The 22,191-nt window shown below is 42.2% G+C and overlaps 1 protein-coding gene and 1 non-coding gene across 3 annotated transcripts in view; one reads left to right on the top strand and one right to left on the bottom strand.

Annotated features, from left to right (window-relative positions):
• The window catches only part of Wdr7 (WD repeat domain 7), a 282,598-nt gene that overhangs the window by 55,534 nt on the left and 204,873 nt on the right, over nt 1-22,191 (bottom strand). For both annotated transcript variants that reach the window (NM_023975.2, NM_001395078.1), the window contains 4 exon segments: nt 2,919-3,001; nt 3,506-3,655; nt 5,644-5,761; nt 19,507-19,693. In NM_023975.2, the coding sequence (NP_076465.1) occupies nt 2,919-3,001; nt 3,506-3,655; nt 5,644-5,761; nt 19,507-19,693 (538 nt within the window).
• LOC120098442 (U6 spliceosomal RNA) lies at nt 13,753-13,858 on the top strand. Its single transcript, XR_015643224.1, has one exon. It is a non-coding gene; the product is annotated as a U6 spliceosomal RNA (small nuclear RNA).

Genomic DNA, 22,191 nt, shown 5'->3' with positions numbered 1-22,191 from the left:
TAAGGGACATCAGACTGTGAAAACAAGTAGGTCTCTATCTCTTCTGCCTGACCTTGGGAATCTTTTCCCCCAGTTGGGTTGGCATGTCCAAATTCAGTATGAGAGTATTTCTCTTCATCTTATACTTTAGTTTGTCATGTTACAAGACATCTTCATCATTATCATCATAACAGTGTAGTCTACCACAGTGACTAGCAAGGATAGTAGGTATGGCAATAAGTGGTAGCTAATATTCTAATAAATATGGAAAGCAAATAGTTAAAATTTACATTTTTTTAAAGACTTACTCTTTACAAGTATAATCTTCCCCCTCACCAACACTCCCCCATGGTTTTTCTGTGTAGCTCTGGTTATCCTGGAAATTACCTTTAGACCAGGCTGGCTCTGAACTCAGAGATTCATCTGCCTTTGCCTCCTAAGGACTGGGATTAAAAGGATATGCCACCATGCCCAGCTACAAGTATAGAATACAAATTATTTTAGTTTTCTTAAAAATCTGATAATTCAAATAAAATAAATTTTGGTTCTTGTTTTGTTGTTTTTACTTTTTTTTTTTATTTTTTGAGAGATGGTCTCATGTAGCCCAGGCTGGCTCAGAACCCATTCAGCAGCCAAGGATGGGCTGGAGTCCTCATTCTCATGCTTTTACCTCTCAGTGCTTGGATTACAGGAAAATCTACCATACACTGCTTAAACTTGTATCCTTTATGTTACTGTAAACAGCCTTCAAATGAACTGTTTTTCTTGTTGTACAGTGGAATATAGGTAAGAGTCTAGAGTTATACATGCATAGACTTACTTGATAATATCCCAAGCCCTAGTTTAGTTAACTTAATATGGAGACTTAACACTGTAAGACAACCTCCTGGGGAGATTTTTAGGTATGAGGAATAGGAATTAAATAATGAGAGGGATTCCTACTGGTGAGGGGATGAGTACCAAATACTGATATAGAATAGTTACTAATTTAAGAGATTTACTGGAGGCTATGGTAGAAGCTCTTCTGCGTTCTGTCCCTGTCATCACTGACCCCAGGCTCCCGACAAACCACAGTTTGGAGGAGTCACTTGAGGATGAGCTCATGAAGCGCTCTGCAGCAGACAGTGTGCAATTTCTTACTAGAGTTTAAGTGCCCATTTAAGGTGAAATGAGCTGATTCAGCTTCTTACTTGAAAAGGAAAATCAATCAGTCTGTCTACATAATAACATAGTTTAAGAAAAGCTAAATCATTTCTAAAATCCAACTTTTAACTCTTCTGTCCAAATACTTTTTGATTTTGCTAAAGCACATAAGTACTGAGTTTACAATGAAATTTTGTGTCTAATCTAGGATTATACATTTAATATTTTGCTTAAACTTTTCTAACTCTCCCTTGCTTATTAAATAAAGGTGAAACTGTTCTGTGGGGGTTCAAAGCCCTGGCTGGGCTCTATACATCTATGTGAAGCCTCCATTCCAGTCACCCACTACACAGCCTGGTCAAACTCATGGTCCACTTCTGTGGCTCCAAACACCCTGGTTCACCCCGCTTTTCACGATGATGCACCCCTCATTTCACAAAGCCCACCTGTTCAGCTCTCTGCGGCATGTCCCTAAGACCCACCTCTGCTCTTAGAGCTGTCACTAGTTCTCTTAGAGGACAAAGCCCTCTCTCTAGCTGGCAGCCATGTTTGTGAAGGCATTTTTAACAGCAAACTGCTACCCTCTGCACTGTACTTATGAATTTCTGAGTCCGCACACCGAGCTGAGCATTATACTAACTGCCCGTTCAGTCTCTGGTAGGCAGTCTACCAGGCGCACTCCATAGCTCAGAGAGCCAACATAATCTCCTTCTCATCAGCCATTGTGATCCTGGAGCACAGAGACCAAATCTACCATTCCTTCCCCAGAGAATAGCCAGTGCTTGGTACACGGTTGGTATTCAGTAAAATACTACTAGATCAATAAACAGAGTACAGTTGCATTTTGCCAAGTCAGAGGGGAAATGTATATGTGGTGTTCAGTAAAAACAAATTTACTAGCATCCAGCACAACTCTCTTTGCAGGGTAACGTAGTCAAAAAGTCACGGATGTCTGCAGAGCGTAGAGACCTGAGGAGCTGCCTGTGGAGGAGGCTTTGGGCAAAGCTGGAAAACCGACCCTTTAGTGAACAGGTTCTGCACACAAGCTCCAGGAAGGGAATTCACACGGCAGTGGCTTGTGCCTTACCAGCACCGTTAGCACTCAGTCAAATAAGTCCCACTACGACACTTTCTTGTCATTTCTCACTCTACCGTGTCAGTCCCAGGGATCAAACCCAGAGTGCCAGGCTCACAGACCAAGCACATTTACCCAAAATCCCAATTAAAAAAATAAACACAATGTACTGCATTTTGATGCAAAGCCAATCCTCACTATATTTGTATAAATAAATGTATATATTACATAAAAGAGCAGTCCTAGGTTATAGCTCACATATTTAGTGCCATTTGCAAAGTTTTAGCTTTTTGGCCTTCTTTTCCTGTTAACCTTACAGGGGAAATCCTTATATTAATAGGACAATATGTAAATACATTATTCTCAAAATAAAATTTACTAGTAAGTGAAAGGAGACCTGATTTCTGTTGCTGGGAAGTGTATTTTTCCCCAAGTCAGCAGTGTTCTAAGTGTTTTGTAAGACAAGTAACAGCTTGAGTAGACTATGGGAACACACATATACAATTCGCTTTTGAGCCATGACCAAATGTCCATGATGTCCATGCTAACTGATTAAATAACTAGTTCTACTATCTGTATTCTTATCACAAACTGTCAGGGTTATTCTAGAAAGTAAGCAAGTAATGATTAATACCTGGCTTTCTCATTTAGCCTCACTAAATTTTTAAATTACTTGTTACTGACAATCAACTCTTTTGCACGCTGCTGAAGGTGCCTTTACCTGCAGATGGCTGGGAAACACTCCTGAAGACCCTTCTTCTTAACTAAAGATCCTTCCAGGCAGTACATGATGATGTCCATGACCTTTGACAAAAGACACAGACGGAAAGTTAATTTCACATGCTCCGTTTTCTAAAATGTAAATGGTTCCATTAGGCTTCATTGTGTCTGTATAAATCCATACAGTGTGATTGCATATTTACTTTAAATAGAATAAAAACTACTTTAAGCCTATGAATACTACAGGGCATCCTTGGTCTTGTCTGTAGCAACAGACAGTCCTCTAAAGCTGACTGCTCGTGCACAGAGCGGGGTGGCTCCCCTAGCACATGGTGCAAGTGGCTTTGTTTACTATGGATGTTGACAACACAGCCTTGAAAGTGTTCTCATACATATCAACTTCATTTGAATGGTCAATAGCCACAGCGATCAATTTTAGTTTTGAGGAAATGGAGTTAAGGCATGGGAGTTAATCTTAGTTATGTGACACATTCCCACCCCTTCCTCCCTCCATTCTTCCCTTCCTCCTATTTTTGACCTCAAGTGTTTACTGCATGGACAGGGATACTGGAAGCAGGACATTCTCACCTCCACAAGAAGATCCACAACATCCGTAGGCATCTTTTCGATAAGAATTTCAATGACTCTCAGGATTTCGCCTTTAGCCCTTGCCAGTGTGGTGGTGTGGATACTCTGCTGGGACTGGGTATTTGCTGCAAGGGCCGTGTGTCTGTGCACCTACAAAAGAATTGCCATGCTGTAGAGGCCATTGCTGCTCTTCACAGGTTTACATTTCTACTCACTGCTTTACTTTTCACTTACTATAGAGAAATGAAAATACAATCAACCAGGACTATCAAAATAAATCACTCAGGGTAGGTCAGGAACTGTTTCAGTCGCAAAGAAGCATCACATATAATAAAAACTAAGGAAGTAGGGTTTAACAAAATTCTACAACTTCCTCATGCATCACCACCACCATCATCATCATTGTCGTCATCATCATCACCATCACCATCATCATCTTGAGAGAGAACCCTATGTAGCTGGCCTTAATGCATAGTTAAAGATGTCTTGAACTGTTTCTCCTGCCTCCAACTTATTTGCCTCACATTGGGGTTACAGACATAAAACACCATGCCCAGCTGGTTTGCAAGCATTGCCCTTAGCACGGTATCACTGATGTTTTAGATGTGAGTGGGTATGTTTAGTGAGATGTGGCCAGAGACTAGCATGACACTTAAAAAAGGAACAAACTGGAAAAGCTTGGTAATTTGCTGCGAAGGTCCTTTTAGAAAATGCCCAGGAACCATCTGATACGACTATCATGTCTGTGAATAACAACAGTGACATGTTCGTGGTGCTGACTGTTCTCGGCACTTTAAAGCTAGTGGGGAAGTTTAAATAACATGCCTCCAAAGCCAATGAGCACAGCAAAGAACGGAAACTCACTGGGGTTGTTTTTTCTCATATAAAGCACAAACTCGACAGCTCGAAGGAGACAGAATATTTAGAGCCTTGGACAAGTCCTGGATGCACTGTGGAGTACCTTAGTGCCTTTCTCCAATAAGCCAGGACTAAAAGTAGCACTAGCAATGTCATTTTGAAAAGAAGTAAGTGTAGAGGATTAAAATGCTTCAAATGAGCTTTCCGACCAAATGTCTCATTATGAGTATCCTCATTTCCTCCAGCAGTATTCTTGAGTAAGTAATGGAGACCATGCTCTGGGATGTGATTACCACACAGACCTGTCAGAGTGAGTGTGAACTCCTGACTAGTCAGTGCGGCCACCTGAACACACTGCACGCATGAGGAAAATGGATCAAAGATTTCTACGTTAAATAAAACTACTCATTCAAATGCCACACAAGTATACAACATTAAGTGTGTGTTACTGAAGCATGGCGGGAGCCTCCTATGCACACACTTGCACACAGAATTCATAACTCCACTGCTTCCTATCGACCATGCAAACTCCGTCCTGCCTCCTTTCTAGCTGTTTTCCCAGTGTGCCTGTAAGGATGGCCCTGGGGCAGACACGGGCCCAGCAGGTTCCAGGCCACCCGAGCAGACTCAATGGTATTTGTTGTTTTAAAAGTTTACCGTAGCTACAGGAAAAGCAGTTGGGACAGAGCCCACACCCTGTGGACACTGAGCTTGCAGTGGGGACCTATCCTTTCCTTCTTCTCTGGCGAAGATGTGTAGGGAAGAGCACAGACTTGGTTCATTGTTCTTTACTAGTTTGTCAGCTGGCTGGGCAATTAATTAGAACAGCAGAAGTGCAGGAATCAATGGCCTCTCCAGCCTTTATCTGTGACACAGACTGGGAAAAACAATCACCGAATTTATGGCTTATGTTTTTGTATACAGTTTGAGAGTCACTGCAAAATAAGTTTAGTTTTGATTACAAGTATTTGCTTACACTTGAGAAACATGAATACCTTTCATAACTTCTAATTCACATAGACCTCTTGTATTTCATACCGAAAGGCTATCGTCAAATATTACAAGTGTGTTCATTCTGAGAACAGAAGGGAGCACGAAAGCACAATTCCACAGTTGCGGAATTCAGTGTGCGCGCACACACGATACATTCATTTCAGTGCTAAATTATTAATTAACTTGCTTTGCTTGAACGACAAGGATTCTTTGCGGGTCTACCCCAGAGTTACAGTATGGAGGAAGTCCTCTGAAGGGACGTGGAGTGCATGACGAAGGCTGCCCACCTCCTTAGCTATGGTGGTGATGAAGGCGGGTGGTCTGGCGGTGGCTATGAGAGAAAGGGCGTGTCTTGCGGATCGGGCAGAGTCAGCTGCAGGGCTCAGAGGCAGCCCCATTGTGATGCTAAACAGGGAGCAGGAGAAAAGGAGAAAGAAAAGAAGCATTAGAAATATAGACTGAAAAGATTAGACTCAGCTTATGATGTCAGCTCAAGGTCAATGGGAGCACTCAAACAGTTAGAATATAATAGAGCCGCAACAATGCGCTCTGATTCAGAGTCAGGGTGTTCAGGCATCAGATACTAAATCAAATTATTAACCATGAAGATTGAAAACAGTATGTGCATCTGTCCAAAAGGTTCAAAACGCCTTGTTAACAAATTATCAAGACCTACGAGTGAATACGTACCACAGGGCTCAAACAGGCGGGGGTGAGTATGCTGCTGGATGTTTTAATTTTTTGTCCTAGGTTAAGTTAAAGATAATTTATTCATAAGTCCAAATTAAAAAACTATAACCGAGGCTCTGTCAAGGAAGGAAGCAGAACTCATCCCTGTCTTAAGTTGTGACAGGAACCGAGAATGACAAAAGCAGCTACTTGGCCGTGTTTTCAGTCTGAAAGCTCTGCAGTACTGGTCTAGCCCACACCAGGACTTGCAGAAAAACCACCAAGTACATGCACTGCTGACACTCAGCATTGCAACAAAAATGAGCTGGTGCTGCTAATTTTCTTAATAGAGAGAAGGTCTGCAAACAGTCTTCATGAAATGGTGTCCATACTGAGGTGAACTTTCCTAGACTGCGAGAACATGGGGAGTTGAAACGACGGTGTAGACAACGCATTCCCATGTCTGACATAGGAAAGCAGCAGCCTTATCACTAAGTTCACTTTGTGTGTGTGTCTATACACACACATGCACATATGCACACACATATATACATATATTTACACACACACACACACACACACACACACACACACAGACTTTTGACTAAAATGTAGCCAAGGAGCCACATATTAATTATGCAAAGAAAGAATTTTATTACATTCATTATAATTTTTCTAGCTAAATAATTTTAACTTATTAAATATATGAAGATCCATTTGAATATATTTTAAACAAATCTATGACCTGTATGTATAAACTGGATTACGAACCATTCTCAGAAAGTTTGTCTCTTTATAGTTAACCTAAGAATGGTTGTCTTAGTTTTTAGTTGAAATAGAGGTGAGTCACATGGTTATTCTTAACCACCTAGGAGGTAAACTGATGGCTGACACTGCTCTAACACTCAGTGAGCACTGTTTGCTGAAGAGCAGTGGTTCTCAACCAGGTTGTAATCCATGTGGGAGGCTGAACCTTTCCACAGAGTCACATATCAAATATCCTCCATATCAGGTATTTATATGTGTACCAAAATTTTTATGTATAGCAAAAATAAAGGTATGAAGTAGCAATGGAATAACTTTATGGTTGGGGTCACCACACATGAGAAACTGTATTAAAGGGTGGCAGCATTAGAAAGATTGAGAACCATGGCTTAAAAGTTTGACAATATATAGCTGAGGGTAGCTACAAAGTATGGACTCAGATGAGAAGAGTACACAGAGGCTTTCTCTGATATTTAAAAATATATTATAAAAGTGAGCTTTGAGAATAAGCCTATATCCTGAACCAAATATAAACAGAAGGTGTGGGCTGCTCGACCTAGTGCTCCTGGGTTGGCCCAGCCCAAGCAGGAGAGAGTAGAAAACAGGATATGCAGCTGGCCGGTCTCTCTCCTGTGTTACACTTTACCACTTCAAATACAGCAAGGCCATGTTCACTACCTGAGCGGCAGTGCTTTGGAGTGGACTGCTTAATAATTATTGGTAAATTCATATTACAAATCTATATTTTAGGTGAATTTCTTTAAAAGCCCCTAAAGTAGTTAAACAGTTTGGATACCCTGTATTTTATTTTTCATCAAATTATCTGACTAGGGGACGAGGATACTGAAAGCAGGAGGTGTGATGTGTGTGTGTGTGTGTGTGTGTGTGTGTGTGTGTGTCTATGTGTGTGTGTCTGTATGTGTGTGTGTCTGTATGTGTGTGTGTCTGTATGTGTGTGTGTGTGTCTATGTGTGTGTGTCTGTATGTGTGTGTGTCTATGTCTCTGTGTGTGTGTCTCTGTGTGTGTGTCTGTATGTGTGTGTGTCTGTATGTGTGTGTGTCTGTATGTGTGTGTGTCTGTGTGTGTGTGTGTGTGTGTCTATGTGTGTGTGTCTGTATGTGTGTGTGTCTGTATGTGTGTGTGTCTGTATGTGTGTGTGTGTGTCTATGTGTGTGTGTCTGTATGTGTGTGTGTCTATGTCTCTGTGTGTGTGTCTCTGTGTGTGTGTCTGTATGTGTGTGTGTCTGTATGTGTGTGTGTCTGTATGTGTGTGTGTCTGTGTGTGTGTGTCTATGTGTGTGTGTATGTGTGTGTGTCTATGTCTCTGTGTGTGTCTATGTGTGTGTGTCTGTGTGTGTGTGTGTGTGTGTGTGTTAACTCATTGTGAACAAACTTAAATCAACTTGGTAAAATTGGGCTGTAGGGAAAAGACAAATCGCTTGCCTGGGGGATGCACCCCACGTTAGCAAAGCTTAACACAGAAGAAAAGAACTAGACACCGTCTAGGGTCTGGGTGTTTTCACTCTGTGTCATGTCCGCTTGCATTTGCACCCAACATTCCCCTTGGAACAAAGAAATTCCATAAATGAAAAACCAGCTCAGAGAATGTTAAGTGAGGAGCCAAGGTCCCTTCCTATTTGCTGCCCAGGGTTCCTAAAAGTATGAAATGGGAAATTTTAGCAATAATGAATAGATTTTAAACGGCATGAAACTCAGAGTCGTGTGCTGGTATCTCATGCTGCGGATGCCTGGTAAGTGAGCCAGCCTGTGTCCCGAGTACACACTGAGTATATGTGGTCCGTGCAGACACCTGTGCTGGGACACTGTGGAGGTATCAGCAGTGTGTACGCGCTGGCAGCCCTCAGTTAACACATAACACTGTTAACACATCCCCGTGCTTACACGGTACATCTTACTCGTCTCTTCACACAGACACCACACCTACCCAGAGAAAACCAACCAGGAAACATACGGTACAATTTGCTATTTGGTGGGGGGGACCTATGCTCACATAGCCTTTATAGCACTATGTTATGACTATTCAGTTTAACTGTTATTTCTAATATCTTATAACACATAATTTAAAAGTTCAGCTATATCACAGGTTCATATGTAAAGAAAAACATTGCATGTAAAAGGTCTAGGATTACCATGGTTTCCTGAGTCAACTCAGAGTCTTACAATGCATCCCTGTACTTAAGGGAGATTACTGTCTTTCAGGAACACCGATCTTTGTAAAAAGTAAAGAGTAGAGGGGCATGGTGACACTGGTGAACTAGATTAATGAATTGGTAACATGACCAAATGGCTTTAGTTAAGTGGCTAGACTGCTTAGAGAAGCAGTTTGTCGGGATCTATTGAGATACCTGGGTTTCACTTGTTTTATTCAATGTCAAGAGTGGTTTAAATGAAGAACAGGATATGCTTATCAGTTGAGTTGACCATAATACTTGAAAGGAGATGAATTATAATAAGAGATAGAACTAGGACCCATAAAATTCTGCTAAAGATCACATTCAGCTAAATTAGAAGTCTTGGGGCTGGAGAGATCACTCGGCAGTTAAAGAGGGTATCAATGTCTTGCTCTACCATCACGAGGACCAGATTTGGATCCCAGAACCCAGGGTCAGAGTAAATATCTGTGACCCAAGCTTCCAGCAGGATTGCCGAGCTGCCTGGCTTCCAGCAGAGCAGATAATACTCACATTTACCATGTCTTAGCTCTGCCGTATGTGCACAATAGATGCTTCCTGTATTGACCGATATCGTGCAGTTATAAAGTGAAAGAAAGCAAAGGGGACAGAGATCAGTCACTCACTTCAAAGCAAAGGCCTAGCCCTACATTAGCCTTCTCTCACATCAGCAAAAGACCATGTGAATTTGAGAGAATTACCAAACTTATTACAGTAAGAAAATATACAGGTTTGGTAAAAGGCACAGTCTGAAGAAAAGTCACAGGCAATGGAAAAGAAAGTGAATCAAACACATTTTCACACTGCCCTTTGGGTTTGGTGATAGTGATCACTTGAGGAGGAGCCTGAAGCAGGACTAACAGAGGTAGTCAGACTCACTGCTTAGGAACCAGGGTGCCACTGTCTTGGGATCAGCCACCTTGTTAAAAAGTTAAGTTTCCAGGTATAATGAAGAAGCTATGTCCTCTAGACTAGACACTGCATTACCATTGGAGAATCTTTCCAAGCCAATAAGAACTGGGGTAAAGCTAAACTGAGAGTTCTCAACAGAGGAAACTGAAATGGCCGAGGACCACGTAGAGAAATGTCCAGCATCCTTCCTTAGCTATCAGGGAAAGGGGAAGTGAAACTACTCTGAGATTTCATCTCAGACCTGCCAGAAAGGCTCAGATCAATAACACAAGGGATGGGAGGCTCATGGTGACAAGGGTTTCACTGCTGGTGGGAAGGCAAATGTGTACATCAACTATGAAAATCAGTGTGGCCGTCCCTTAGGAAGATAAGACTCTACCTGAAGATTCATCTACACCTCTCTTGGGACTATACCCAAGAAATGGGGGAGACAGAGCCCCAGCTGGACATACTTCATCCTTTCACATAGACCCCTGTTCTACCATGTTCACTGCTGCTCTATTTATAACAGCCAGAAATTGGAAACAACATAGATGTCTCTCAACAGAAGAATGGATAAAGAAAATGTGGTATGTTTATATAAGGGAGTATTATTCAATTGCTAAGCAAAAACTCCAGGAGAAAGGATAGGATGAGGAAAAACAATCCTGGGTAAGGTAACCCAGACCCTGAAAGACAAATATGGTATGTGTTTGCAGATAGTAACTGTTAGATCAGTGATACCAGCTACAGTCTGGACAACCACCGAAGTCAGGTATAGGGGAGAGAGAGTAGGGTGGGGCATATAGTGTATGTCCTTTGGAAAGGGATATAGAATAGGTAGTTATGGATAGATGGGGGTGCTAGAATGGGAGAATCAAGTGGACAGGGAAAGTGAAGAAAGGGACAAGGGCAGAAACATGGAGATGCTAAAATTAAGAACCATTTGAGGGTTAGAATGAAAACCTAATACAGTATCTATAATCTATATAAAATTGCCAAGTAATGGGGGAGACAGAGACCTGACTGGGCATCTCATCAACAAATGATGCATCCAGTTCCAGTCCTTCCCAGGATTTCATTACATCTAACTGATTTGTTGGCCAAGGGGATCCTATAGGAAAATCCCTAAATAGTGCAGGCAGTTGCCAAGACAATAAGCCTCTCTCCAAAAGCTGACAGTAAGGCCCCACTGAAAAGAGAACACCTATACAATTCATTGAGCATGGAAAGGTTGAGCTGTGCCTATAGACCGCCCCATGTGCACAATGTACATAGTCCCTTTGTACTGTTTACCCTGTCTAGAGCTCCTTCCTTCTGTTTCTCACTATGGTCCCTTTCGACTTTATGGCCTCTGTGGCTACTTCAGACTGTATACCAAATCTAAAGATTCAGAGCTGGGAATATCCTCCAGAGTATAAAGAACTCAAAACACAGAGAATCAAGAAGACAAAGGCCAATTTAAAAATGAGCTATGGATATGAACAGAGATTTTTAAAAGAAGAAATGAATATGACTAAGAAATATCTTTATAAATGCTCAATGTCTTAACAACCAGTTCTGTGAAATCTAAGCTACTTAGAGATTTCATCTTACCCTAGTCAGAAGGCCAAGACGAAAAACTGCAACTGACAACAAATGCTGGCGAAGATGTGTAAAGAAGATGTGCCCTTCTTCTCTGACGGTGTGGTGTGGTACAGCCTCAGGAAATCAGTACAGAGAGTTCTCAGAAGGCTTAACAAAGATCTACAAAGTCACCCAGCTATAGCATGCCTTGGCTTATGTGCACCTGACTCACCTTACCCCACAGTACGTGTTCAGGCTTCTCTTATGTGTGTGCTACAAATCTTACTGTGAGATTCTACCTTGATGAAAGGGAGAGGACTGTTCGTTTGTTTCTGGAACCTGTGTGGAAACTTAGCCTTACTCTGTTCTCTTGACCCTGCCCATGGGCTGCTGTGTAAACCCTTTGTTTTACAGTCCAATAGAGTAGGCCTTTGGTTTTAGTCTTTACTCTAAGGAAGTTGGAGAGCACAGACTGTCTTACTCAGCATTTCTCCTGATGTTCCTCCACCTTTCCAATCATGAACCCCAGGGTTGAGCGACACCGTAGATAAATAACATGAACAGAAACAGTCAGTCCCCTTGGGCTGAGCTCACTCTTCTCATGATTGTTTATAAATCCAATTCCAAGATTATTCCACTTCAGGAAAATCATTTTAAAATTTACAGAAAGAACATTGTGGTAAAATATTACCATCTAAAACTTCTAGATGCCAACTTCTGTCAAATTAAGGAACGCTGTCTGGATATATTCCAGGGGAAAACATTAATATTTTTGCAAACAGCCTACAATCTTAGCCATCACTAACAAGGCTTTGAAAACAGTCGCCATCAAGACAAAGGATGCTAACACTGTTTTAAGTACATACTTAATTACATAACACCAGGACTTCCCTCCTACGCTTTCTTGGGAACACTAGTGTGTTCATATTTGTTTATTACTTAACAAGGAATATGCAGCTCCTCTGTGCTAAGTGAAACCTCACTTTTGAAAATATTTTTGCTTCTTACTGTGTGTACGTGTGTGTACACATGCATGTGTGTGCACATGCATGCTATGACATGTTGTGGAGGTCACAGGACAACTCTGGACTTGCTTCTTCCTTTCTGCTTTTACTTAGGTTCTGGGGATGCACCTGGCTTGGGCATCACTGGTCAGCGAGTACATACTGAGCCAATTTCACCAAAGCCTAGAGCTTCATTTTTTTAACTCAAGGTAGGATTCATTTCCAAAGCTCAAAGATGGAAAATTTTCCTACTCTTCTAAACATGTTAGCTGCATATATTTACAGAAAATAAAAAACTACTCTAACTCTGTCTATGTAAAGGGCTTTCCTCAGATTATAAACCCTTATAAATGAATTTTTCAGAACAGAAAAATTGTCCAATATAGAATTCCAAAGCATGTTTTCATTTTTAGTGTGTTTCTCTCTATCCCTCAAAGTTAACAGAAATGACTGAGTTAAACTACTCATTCCTTCTCTCAAATTCTATATAGTTTTAAGGAACCTTGCCAATGTATGGTGCTTCTCTGTATACCAAAGTTTCGAGACTTCTCGTAGCTCTGTTTCCCTGTCTGTGTTTGGTAAGCTGTGACAATACCCTAAAAGCAATAGGCTTTCTGTAATCCGCTCATGTCCTCAGCTGTCCAGCACATGATGGGCACGGGCCCCTCAGCAGCTGGGCTGCGCTCCACTGTTCTTTCTCAATAACAGCCTACACCGTGACCTAGGCAAATGGAATCCAAATCACAGGTCACACAAAGCCTGGCAGGAGTCTAGTCTTCCAGGAGCACAGGAGTTTTCTACTTGTCTATAAAGTAGAATTTACGCACCATTTCTAACACTTTATCAGTGCGTACAGACCCACAGAGATCTTTAAAAGAGAAGCTCGCCACACAAAGCAAAGCAAAACAAAAACTATGTGTCTCTAATTTTTATTACAATTAACTAGGTGGTTCATCAGTTATTTCAGAAAAAGGACAGCCTCAGTATGTTATTATACGGTTCACATTGAAGAAACAGACTAGTCTCGTTCATTTAAAAATATCCTCAGAAAAGACACTACCTGTGGCTCACTTACCAAACAAACACCATAAGCCTGAAGTAAGGGGCTGTGCAATGGGAGCTGAGGGTCCTGAGAGGTGGGCCAGTCCTTGGAAAAAATCACCCATCACTCTTTATGATTAATATATTGAAACTAGATAGCATATTGAGTGTACTGGGCCAGATGCAGCTGATGGAGGCTGTCGGTTATAAAGTACAGTTTTATTAAAAGTTTACTGATACCATCACTGTCTACCAACACACTAATGAGTGCTGGCTTTGGTAGCATATATAGTAAAATTGGAACCACACAGAGAAGATTAGCATGGCTCCTGTTAAGGTTGGCAAAAAAAAAAAAAAAAGTCAAGTAATTAAGCAACATTTAAACAAAAATTTAAATTTCTATAAGACACAAGATCCTTGATGGAAATTTCGGTAAATATAAAACCCAAAGGAACCTTTGAAATTCCGCCCTTACCATCGTTGTAAGCTTTACTTCAGATATCTTTAATTCGCAGGCATTAGGATTTTGAATTATGTTATGGCTTTAGCTTTTGGAGTCACCTAGATCTTACATTAAACCCAGTCATTTTTTTTACCATCTAGAGAACAAGGATGATGTCTCTCACAGATTCATATACTGTGTATTGGTGTGTGCACTTGCAAAATGGGGAACATCATGTTTACTGCCTGGGGCTTCTGTATACCTACACGAAAACACAGCGGTCCACCCTGAGTAGCACTGCAAACTGGCAGAGTAAGCAGATAAAGGCCCGACAGGAAATAGAAATTAGGTAGGCAGTTTAGGATAAAGACTTCCAAGAAAAGTAACCGATAATTTTATTTCCTAAACTAAACCCCAAAATGTCCCTGAGCCCCTTGACTGCCTCATCATAGTCAGAGAGCCCAGAAGCTTGGGGGGCTCTGACCTCTAATTTAGGGGTACTCCTTCAGAGGTACAAGTGTTAGAGCAAGCAGTAAGGAAAATCTCATTCTTGTAAGACAACAGACTCTGGCCTGGGACTAGCGCTCCAGCTTTGGCAGGTCAAACACTTAGCTAAGAGGTCACCCCTAGGAAGACAGTTCACAGTAAGCCAGGGTAAAGAGATTAAGTGCTTTAAGGGAATACCATAATTTTCCTTCCCAGAACCCTTAGAACAGCAGCTCACTGTTTGCAGTCACACAGCTGTTGTAGATCTGCCCACTCTCCTGAATTACTCACAATACTGCCTTTCCCTTTTCTTCCTCCTATAGCTTTTCTAAGCAGGCATTCCCTAACACATTGGGACTCCCAAACATTTTAGGCTTGCTTACTATTTCCCTAAAGCTCCCTCCCAGCCACGTGGTTGCTTGTCTGTCAGGTGTCTGACCCCCCCCCCCCCCCCCCCGACAGCGTAAACAGGACACCCACCGCCCCACCCCCAATTCTCCTCCAGGGAGCTGCATGTTTACAGCTTGTCTGCCAGAAGGGTTCTCTTTTAAACTAATAAAACTGACCTTGAGCCATTTGAGTCCATTCCCAAATTATTTATTAATTACACTAAGCGCTCTAAGAGGTGAATCCCAGTTTCCCAAGTATCAATGCTGAAGACTGTTCTTTGAACCTACAGATCCATGCACCTTAGTGTACACTACACAGTGGGTGGCCCAGCAAGGAGCTTCCAGTTACAACCCGTTTCTAAAGTAAAAGCTTAAATCAACCTTGTGCCTAACCTTCATTCCACTTCCCAAAGACAACTGCAGGGAGCAGCCGTGTATTTGTTGGGTGAATCCCAGTTTGCATCCTGGGATAGGTCAGACTGAGGGAGACTTTCACTCAGGCTCTGTTTAAAGACAGGCCATCCCTGGCCTGTGGCTGGTCTGTTGGGCACCACTGCTCTTCTCCACACAATGTTCTGATGTGAGAATCCCGGCACACCTTCCACTTCTCCTGCTAACTCATCTCGTCAGGCCTGTCCACCCCTTCCCCACTCCAACCCCTCGGAGTTCTGGAATCAGGAGACAGGATCTTCGTGTTCATTCTGCTGGAAACTGGGAGGAACTGATGTGTGAAAGGGTCAGTGTTAGGTAACAGGTACCCCTCAGTAAACACCCAGAAAGCCAGAAAGCAAGTGCTGCTCCTCATCAGACAGCAGAGGTGAGCCCACATTCTAGAGTAAGGTGTGCTGAATTCTGAGAACGCCCTCCATTGACCTGGACTCTCCGACAGTGCTGTGGGAAAACTCAGACATCAGTTCTGACAGGAAATGTCAGTTTTTGGAAGAGAGGGAGGGAGCACTCCTCTGTGATGCATGTTCTTTAGAACAAGGCTGAATTGTCTGTTCTCCCCAAGCCTTTCTTCATAATCTTGTAAGAATAAAGAAGGAAATATTTGCTGTGCTCTTTCCAGAAGTATCAACTAAAATGCTAAGCACTCGTCCCATGTAAAGCGTTTTCCCATGGCAAGCTTGACACCAGGGACAGAAGCAGGGCAGTGCAGCCCTGGAGCCCGGGTATTGTGTGCACAGTAAACCCGCCCCAGCCCGGTGTGAGGGGTGGGTGGGGAGGGTAAGATCACCTTTAAGCTGCTGTGTGCCCTGCTGCTCTGCTGTGCTTCTGCTTCCCCATCTCAGAGCTCCTGCCAGGACCAAGTAGGCCACGGACGTAACAGGCCATTTTCAATCTAAATCTTGTTAGAGATTAATAAGCAAACATTTTCTTGCTTATTATGCAATTTATCATGATGAAAAGTACATTGGACTCCTCAAGGCTACACGCTGATACATTCATTTATTCAGAGCTTTGTAGAAAAAGTCATACTAATCTATGTGACAGAAAGGACGTAATACCAAGATTTACCTACTGAAAACTATAGAATTTATGTCTCTTGACATACTGTCTGTAGATAGAGCATATATATATAGACACACACACACACACACACACACACACACACACATTTACTTTGATGATATAAGTTTAAAATAAACTTATTTTAAAAAGAACAAAATTGTAAATGCTAAAACTAAAATGAAACCTTCCAGGGCACAAAAGATGTATAAAAACTTGTAAAATTGCATTTGGTCAGATTTGAAAACAACCATATTTTTAGATAATTAAAATATTGGACACTTCTCAAGAAAACAAAGAGAGCTTCAGGAGCAGCAGTCTGTGGTCTCTTTTGGGCAGATAACAGCAGGAAGCTAAAGGTAGAAAATTAGTTCTGGAGAATTGCACAAAGATGGCTGCCTTGGACTACAGGTGCAGACTTCTGGGCTAACACTTCCTCCTAATTCCAACAGTCACCTGAGAACTATCTGCTGTCCCCTTTATCAGAACCATTCTGGCCAATGATCTATAAAGTCTGTAATCTTCTGAACACTGGGGTCATCACAAACAGCCCCACTTACACAGCAGCTGCCACAGTAACATCACCAGTCTCTCAATGTCCTGGTTATTTAGGTTTGATTTTCAGCCTGACACGACCTGAGTCACCTGGCAGGAGGCTATCTCAACTGAAGAACTGACTCCGTCAGCCTGGCCTGTGAGCATGTCTATGGGGCATCTCCTTAATTGCTGACTGATACAGAAGGACCCAGAGAACTGTGGGCAATTCCATACTTAGGCAGGTAGTCATGGAAAAAGCTGGCTGAGCATGAGCCAGAGCCAGAGCCAGAGCCAGAGCAGAAGAAGCAGCATTCCTCGATGGTTTTGGCTTCAAGGTTGTACCCTGACTTATCTCAGTGAAACTGTGAAATAGTATTTGGTCAGATCTGAAAACAAACCATATTTCGAGATTGCATGCTTCCCAAGACAAATGAAGAGAGCTTCAGAAGCAACAGTCTGTGCTGTGAACTCTTTTGGGCTCAAAACAGCAAGCCAGCAGGAAGCTAAAGGTTTTGGACAGTGCCTTATCATACTCACCTCGAAACAAACTGAAACACTTAGGATGTACTAACCACTCCTCTAAACTCTTTGTGAACATAAACTCATTTAGCATCAGCCTTCCGAAAGAGATACTTTATTTTCCAGTCATGCAGTGAGGGAGGCCTAGAGGTGAGATCAGAAGGTGTGCCCAGAGGGAAGAGAGAGAAGCTGAAGGCTAGGTTTGCACTAAACACCTCCTCCTTCAGTTAACCGGGGGCACTGCCATGGACAGCTAATCTGCAGACAAAACCACAGCACTGTACCCAGCAGAAAGAGAGCAGGCCCCCAGCATGCTGTAACTGGAGGGGCCATGGCATAAAGGAAGGCAGCCATGAAGCAAAGAGCAGCTCACTCCAGTTTTCTACAAAGTCAACCGTGACGACATTGGCATGTCATTGAGAGGCATGATGAGACAGATAGGGACTTTCTCCTACTTTGTACTCACTAAGATGAGATATTTTAAAAAGGAGACAGAGAGTGGAACTCTTGTGTGTGTAGCACTGGCAGGTACGAGAACTCGGTCACCATTAAAAGCTGTGTGGCGGCTGCTGGAACTCTTAAACACAGAACTATCCTATGTACTAGTAATCCCACTTCAGAAATGAAAACAGGTTCTCACATAGACACACATGAACAGATAAACAAGATGTCATCACCAAAAGTAGGATGGAACTTGGCTAAAAAACAAAGTAACACAGTGAAGCACGCTACCACACAGACGAACTCTGTAAGAGGGATTAAGTGAAAGAAGTCAATCATAGAAGTCCACAGGATGCAAGGCTCCACTTCTGTGAACTATCTAGGACAGGCGAATTTAGGAAAGGATGCAGCGTTTCCTAAGGCATGCAGACAGGGGCATGGGGAGAAACTACTTAATAGACAAGGGTGTCTACTGGGTTAGCACTATTAGGAACTAGGTGGCTATGATGGCACTACATCGTCAGTTTACTTGTGACAATAATCACCAATTGTAGGCCACTTGTATAATACACCCCGAAGAGGCACGTTTTTCTGGAACCAAGAGACTGGGTGTTAGATGGCACCAATGTCGACCTTTACTGCCATGGTTCCCAGACAATTCACAAAGACTGTGTTCCACTCATGTCAGGTTAGCAATTCTTTCAGGTTACATTTCCCTCTAAATTTTTATAATGATCATTATAGTGTATTTTAAATGTAATGCATTCCAGTGTGTGTGTGTGTGTGTGTGTGTGTGTGTGTGCACGTGTGTGTGTGCATGTGTGTGTGCATATGCGTGTGTGTGTATGTGTGTGTGCATGTGTGTGTGCATGTGTGTGTGCATGTCTGTGTGCATGTCTGTGTGCATGTCTGTGTGTGCGTGTGTGTGCGCGCGTGTGTGTGTGCATGTGTGTGTGCATGTGTGCGTGCGTGTGTGTGCATGTGTGTGTGTATGTGTGTGTGTGTATGTGTGTGTGTGTGCACGTGCACACGTGTATACGTGCACCAGTTCATCAGTAGAGGTCAGAGGACAACTTGCAGGAGTTGGTTCTTTCCTTCCACCATGTGGGACCCAGATTGAACTTAGACCATGAGGCTTGGTGGCAGCCACCTTTGCCTGCTGAGCCATCCTACCATCTCAACTACAATCTTCATTTAACCTGTCCCTGACGATATGCAAAAGAAACTCTCCAATAAAGTTAATTTAAAAATGAACAGGAATGCAGAGGAACAATTCTCCAGATTGTCTAGCTCCACCTTCTCCTAATAAATATTTTGCTCTAGTTCCATGTATGTGTGTCATTGTCCTTACAAACAGTGTTTATATAACCATTCGTCGGTAACATCTCACGGTGTAGTAAACACAATTTGAAGATTATGTCACAGGTCACTCACTGTCTCAAGGTTACCTGTCACATTTCTCTTGAGTTCTGTATTGTCTGTATTGTTAAAGGTTTTGAGACAGGGTATCATTGTATAGCCCTGTTTGCCTTTGGACTTACAACCATCCTCTGGCCTTGGCATTCTGAGCTGTGGTTATAAGCATGACCACTATGCCGAGTAGATCTACTGCTGACTAAGCAAATTTCTGAAGGCTAATCAACGCCTTCAACAACTTCTTCTGATAACCGCGTGCTGACCCACTGGCTCCGCACTTACTTGGCCAGCTGCTTCTCAGCATCTGCACACAGCTCCAGCAGCCCCATCAGGACAGCAGACACGTCCATGTAAGGCTCCCACACGGTGAACCCTCGCCCGATCAGGTCAATGGCAGTTCTCCGGATGGTGCTATGAGGAGGAAGTTTGGGACTTGGTGGCTGTAGCAGAAGAAATGTCAGTGCCTTGCCTAAAAAATAAAAATCGCAATATTAAGTATACTTTGAAAATATTAGTATACTTCAACTTTTTCCCCAAAAAAGGTTTGAACAATAAAATCATAAAAGATTTTTTAACTTTTATTTTACTTAGCTCCATATTTTCAAGAGAAAAGTTAGGTTACAATGTTTCATAGTATATTCTTCAGTGCTTAATTATATAATAGTTATATACAAATACTTACTTCTACATTAAAACATGAATAGCCAGGAGGGGATAGGGAGGCAAAGTGTAGAACAGAGGCAGAAGGAACACCCATTCAGAGCCTGCCCCACATGTGGCCCATACATATACAGCCGCCAAACTAGATAAGATGGATGAAACAGAGAAGTGCAGGCCGACAGGAGCCGGATGTAGATCTCTCCTGAGAGACACAGCCAGAATACAGCAAATACAGAGGCGAATGCCAGCAGCAATCCACTGAACTAAGAACAGGACCCCCGTTGAAGGAATCAGAGAAAGGACTGAAAGAGCTTGAAGGGGCTTGAGACCCCATATCAACAACAATGCCAACCAACCAGAGCTTCCAGGGACTAAGCCACTACCCAAAGACTATACATGGACTGACCCTGGACTCTGACCTCATAGGTAGCAGTGAATATCCTAGTGAGAGCACCAGCGGAAGGGGAAGCCCTTGGTCCTGCCAAGACTGAACCCCCAGTGAACATGATTGTTGGGGGGAGGGCGGTAATATGGGGAGGATGGGGAGGGGAACACCCATATAGAAGGGGAGAGGGAGGGGTTGGGGGATGTTGGCCCGGAAACTGGGAAAGGGAATAACAATCGAAATGTAAATAAGAAATACCCAAGTTAATAAAGATGGAGAAAGAAAAAACATGAATAGCCTAGCTCCCTTATAATGCTACTTTCAACTCAGTATCACAAAAAATGCTGTTTCAAATAATGTAGGATTTTAACAATTTTAACTTTTCAATTATATCTATCACAGGTCATATTCAAACACTTTCCTCAGTAAGACTTGTCTTTAGAGGTAATGTCAGAAGAAGGGCTAGAGAAGGCACCACGTAAGATTTCTTTCTACATTCTGGTACCATTTATAGTAACATTCTTTACACGAATTTATATTGCAAATATAAAAGTAGCACAATATAATTCTAAATCTGATCAAGTGACCTAGCTTTGATTGTGCTGAGTTATACGGCTAAGGCCAAGCCTTGTGACAGGTTGCTCACCATGTTCAGTGGCCATTAACTGCAAAGGCCTGTTCAAAGTGCACTCTGACATTCAAAAAGAAAACCACTAGACATTATGGCAATTTAATAAATTTATTTCTTCGTATTGTTGTTTTGCTTTGCTTTTTGAGACAGATATTCTCTATCCTAGCCTTGTCTGTCTGTCTGTCTGTCTTGGAATTCATGATGTAGAGCAGGCTGGCTTCAAAGGCAGAGAGATCTGCCTGTCTCTGCCTCCCAGGTGGTGGGATTAAGGCAAATGCTGCCACCTGAGGCTAAGAACACTAACTCTGAAGAGTCTCGGTCTGTTCTCCAGAGGGGAGTTACAAAGCAGTTCCTAAATCACAGACCATACAACTTTCTGAGGAAGAGGCACACAGAGGCTAACCGTGCTTTCCTAACTTTTAGACTGGGACGTCAGTTGCTCATGGGTCTCAGTGTCCTTGTCTGTGAAGTAGTGACAAGGGTGGCTTTCTCCGATGAAAGATTCAAGTGTGGACTGCACCTATGCTACAGAGTGCACTGCCCAGCTAGCGAACGTAGTAAGCGCTCAAAACAATCTGTTGGAATCTCTTGGAACAAATTAATAAATAATAAATTAAATAATAATTAAATAGATAATAAATAAAATATGGTGCATACATGCAATGTAATTTTACTCATAAGAAAAGTGAAACTGTAGGAAGACGGACACATAATAAATAAACAGCAAACTGGGGGGACACACAGGGGAGGAATACAGAAAATTTAAATAAAATTATGTCTGCAATAGTATTTTCTAATGTTTATATTAGACAAAAAATAAACTTGAAACAGTTCTTAATTTCCTCAAATATTGTAATTTTAGAAATTTTACTAGTGTATAGTGTTTAAAACATTGCAAAACATAGCTACTTTGAGAGATTAGACGTTGTAAGAAACTAAAAAGAAATGTTCTCTCTCTGATTAACAAATACTAAGCCTGACTCCTAGCCACTGGCTCTGGACACACCAAGGAACTCTACCTCAACTCACCACAGACTGAAATTCTGCTTTATATTTTGCAATCTGTAGCCACAGTCCAGGTCAAAGGATGGCCGTCTTAGTTTTTCCCCGCCTGTAGAATTATAAAGAGAATTCCCATGCAGCTTGTCTTTACCACCGTGTGCCCAAATGTACAATCACATGGCCAAGTGTACACAGACACAGAGCCCACAAGAACAAAATCAAAGCTGAATGGACAGAAGTCCAACACTGGATAAATCACAATTAACTTTGTGCCTTTGGCTGTCGAAAG

The sequence above is a fragment of the Rattus norvegicus genome, chromosome 18 (genome assembly GCF_021556685.1).
Source record: "Rattus norvegicus strain SHRSP/BbbUtx chromosome 18, alternate assembly SHRSP_T2T, whole genome shotgun sequence".
NCBI classification, from domain to species: Eukaryota; Metazoa; Chordata; class Mammalia; order Rodentia; family Muridae; genus Rattus; species Rattus norvegicus.
This window is presented reverse-complemented; position numbering and strand designations above follow the sequence as displayed.